This window comes from Ipomoea nil, unplaced genomic scaffold (assembly GCF_001879475.1).
Source record: "Ipomoea nil cultivar Tokyo-kokei standard unplaced genomic scaffold, Asagao_1.1 scaffold2705, whole genome shotgun sequence".
Taxonomy (NCBI): Eukaryota; Viridiplantae; Streptophyta; class Magnoliopsida; order Solanales; family Convolvulaceae; genus Ipomoea; species Ipomoea nil.
The window spans coordinates 3,284,932-3,288,688 of NW_017619133.1; the positions used below are offsets into that span (position 1 = coordinate 3,284,932).

Below are 3,757 nucleotides of genomic sequence, written 5' to 3' on the forward strand. Positions count from 1 at the left end.
AATTACCAATTGCCATTCCGAATCTGTTACATTGTAGTATCTGTTCAAACATACACAAAAAGTCAACAACGCCTCTCCTAAGGTTCGATCTCATGACCTCTCATATAGGACATGTCACTACATGCTATCTGAGTACAAGGTGGTTAACATATATATATATATATAGGAAAGGAATGGCACAACGAATAAGTAGTGTAATAAAGAAGGATTGAGAAAGCAGAAAAGTAGTAAATTAAAGTAGTACTTAGTATTCTAGTAAAAGAAAAAAAAAAAGTTCTGTGCTTCAAGCTGTGGCATATTACTTTGTAGTATCTTTGTCACAACGCCATTTATATCACAGGTCAATATAACTGTGCCCATTGCAATTGCATTGTAAAGTAGATTTTGCATTTCAGACTGGTTTAATTTAATAATAACAAGATTGCTGATTAATTTACTTCCTTCTAATCCTTTATCGGTTAAAATCATAATTCATAAAGTGCGCTTTATTCAGAGCACACATTTACTCGAAACTCACCTTCATTTAAAGTGCACTGCACCTTGATAAGATGAATTTTTTTGTAAATAAATTTTTTTTGTCAGGCTCTACCACCATTTTTTTAAAAATATAATCCTTTAAAATCATTGAATTTAGTTTTGTTAATCTCAAATTTTAAAAGACTATAAATTATAAGAAAATTTTATTGTGTCATACATAACAACATCATATATAACAGTATAATACTTGTATGTATTATGTAGAATTTTTATTTTTATTTTTATAAATTATTACTGAAAATTTCTTTCATGATAAAGGTAGAGGACAAACAGAATTCCACGAGAAGCCAGGGGAGGTATCTGAGTTAATTAGTTTTCGACTTTTCGTATGTAGTACAGACTACAGATACTATATTTATCTGATCTGTCGGTTATTATTATTATTATTATTATTACTATATTTATCTGATCTGTCGGTTATTATTATTATTATTATTATTATTATTATTATTATTATTATTATTATTATTTGTGTTATTATTATTATTTATTAGGAAAAGGGTCAAATATGCCCTCGAACATTAGCTTAAAAGTCAATTAGGCCCCTAAGCTTTTTAAAGGTGCAATTACACCCATCAACAATTCATTTAGGTTCAATGAAGCTCAAAAACAAGTTAATGACCGGCTATCACAGGTCATTAGGGTTCAGGCCACCTTCCGGTGATTTTTCCGACAAAAAAAAGTGACCAGCAACCAACCCAGATTTGCTGAAAATTTCGCCGGTCACTTTTTTTGCTGGAAATTTCGCCGGTCACTTTTGTTTTTTTTGCCGGAAATTCGCCGGAAGGTGGCTTGAACCCTAATGACCTGTGCTAGCAGGTCATTAATTTGTTTTTGGGCTTCATTGCACTTAAATGAATTGTTGATGGATGTAATTGCACCTTTAAAAAGTTTAGGGGCCTAATTGACTTTTAAGCTAAAGTTCGAGGGCATATTTGACCATTTTCCCTTATTATTATTATTATTATTATTATTATTATTATTATTATTATTATTATTATTATTATTATTATTATTATTATTATTATTATTATTATTATTATTATTAGGCAAAAACTTGTGTGAGACCGTCTCACGAGTCTTAATCCGTGAGACGAATCCGATCTTTGATTGATAAGACTAAAGATTCAACTCTTTAATCAAGGATTTTACCCATTACCTTAGAGTTGGGGTTCAGCCTTTTGGAAGAAGGATTTTACCCATTACCAAAGATCTGACTCATTTCATATATTGAGACCCGTAAGACGACCTCACACAACAATAATTGACCATTTCAAACCCGACCTTAAAGTAAATTAAAAATAAAATAAAAATAAAAAAATACTCGCCCGAGTTGAAGTCTAGTCGACCGGCTAATTAAAAGACACCAATGGATGAAATCTCGTTAGTCTTGGGGAGCCTAATGCCTAGTCCAATTTTCATTTTTTTTTCTCTTAAAAAGGAAAATTGGCTTAGGCACTAGGCGCCCCTGGCCAATTTTTACAACATTGATGGAGGGTGCAAAATTCCAAATGTTGTTGATACATAAATTTGCATAGTTTTTACACTCGTTAAACCAAAATTATTTTGTACAAAGGAATGGCGGCTAATAAATTAGTAATTACAACTAAAGAGGAAAGGATGAAAAGATAAATTTGGAAGGTTTTTAGAAATGGAGATGAGAGAGGTTGAACCAAATATGCTGAAACGCCTTAATGATGAGGGCATGATACTCGTCAGAATTCAAGGAAAGATAACAAGCAAGAAGATCTTCCAAGTCCTTTGAACTCTTTATATTGTTCTCCACGATCATCTCCATCATCGATTCTTTGAAATCCTTCTCCGGATCCAACGAAGCCTTAACCACCGCAAAGCTCCCGGAGAAGCTCTTCTTCTTCGCCGCCGCCGCCGCTTTTGATCGCTTTCCCGACGACGACACGCTTTTCCGGGCATGGCTCTGGATTTTCCGGCTGCCTATCTTGGGAGAATTCACTCGAAGCTTCACTCCCGTGGACTGCGAGAAAGATTTCCTTGGTCTACTCTTGCCGCCGCCGCCGCCGCCGCTCCTCTCCTCCTTCATCGTCGACCCTTCTTCGTCTACGGCGTCAGAGTTTCTTGAATTTCCGGCGGGGAGCTTGGTGAGAATTGGCCGGAGGTCTAGCTCGGAGATGGCTAGCTCTTCCGTCCGGGATTTCTCGTTCATGTCCAGGACTATATCCGTGGCGGAGGAGCTGAAGGAGCTCGACCAGGAAGCGAGCCCGTTGAACGACTGCGGCAAATCGCCGGCGTCGGAATCGAACTCCGACGTCGGCGATTTGAGCAAATCGTCAAACTCGGCCAAAGGAGACCAACCATCTCTATCCAAGTACCAATCCCCTTCACCGCCGCCACAAGTACACAGAGCCGGAGAAGGCCTGTAAATTGTCTTCCTCCTCGACCGCCGCCGGGAAGACCTTCTCGGAGGATCAAGAAAGTGAGAATTCCCGGAGGATTTTGTGTTCGCCGGCGAATTGTACAGCTTGTAGCCTTTAGCACCAGAGTCTCTGGTGTAATAATAGGATTGCCTAGGCTGAGAAACATTCGGGTTGCGAAAACCAGATGTCGACGAGGTTTGGTTTTGGGTTTTCTTCTTAGAAGAGGTTCTTGTTTTTCTCCCCATGTCTCTAAGCTTGTAAAACCAGGCATTTGGGATCATGTCTGATAACCTAAACTTGTGATTGCCCATATATATCTGTTTAGTTTTGTGTTTTCCCAGAAACTAGACAGAATAGTTTTGGCACAGTAGTATCATGGCAGATGGAAGAAAGTTGTATATAGTGAAAGGCAGAGGGGAAGATTTATAATACTATAATGAGAGGAGGGTCCCTGTTGCCCTGTGATATGAAGCGCAAGCGAAGCATAAGGCCATGTTTGGTTAGAATAATGGCCCCCGGATTTCTATCATCACGGACTGCACACGCCTTTTCTCCTTATATTGTCTGTCTATAATTATGGTACACCCCGGAATGTTTTAATAATTCCAGTGATACTCCAAGCCCCGGAATGTTTTAATAATTCCAGGGCGGATCTAAAAATCTTTTTGAGTAGGGGCGAGAAGGTTAAAACTAAGGAGATATTTTGTAGAAAAAAAAAATTACTTAGAGACCGAGTCATAAATATTGTTGACTAGAGATAAAAATCAAAATACATCCAAATAAAAAAAAATATTTAAAGCATATTAATTAGATAAAATAGTTTGAAT

General features: G+C 37.3%; 1 protein-coding gene across 2 annotated transcripts; it reads right to left on the reverse strand.

Annotated features, from left to right (window-relative positions):
* Window positions 1-2,030: 2,030 nt before the first annotated feature.
* On the reverse strand, window positions 2,031-3,454 carry LOC109156243 (transcription repressor OFP1-like). 2 transcript variants are annotated; one of them, XM_019304100.1, is made up of 2 exons: window positions 2,588-3,454; window positions 2,031-2,557 (listed from the first exon to the last, which is right to left on the reverse strand). In XM_019304100.1, the coding sequence occupies exons 1-2, from the start codon at window positions 3,239-3,241 to the stop codon at window positions 2,183-2,185; spliced, it is 1,029 nt and encodes a 342-aa protein (XP_019159645.1). In that variant the 5' UTR covers window positions 3,242-3,454; the 3' UTR covers window positions 2,031-2,182. The 2 variants fall into 2 exon arrangements, with proteins under 2 accessions (XP_019159645.1, XP_019159644.1); XM_019304099.1 differs by having other exon boundaries at window positions 2,031-3,453.
* Between the last annotated feature and the right edge of the window lie 303 nt (window positions 3,455-3,757).

What these genes read in the sequence shown, in the direction of transcription:
- LOC109156243 (XM_019304099.1), bottom strand. Translation starts at nt 3,241, where the DNA reads ATGGGCAATCACAAGTTTAGGTTATCAGACATGATCCCAAATGCCTGG.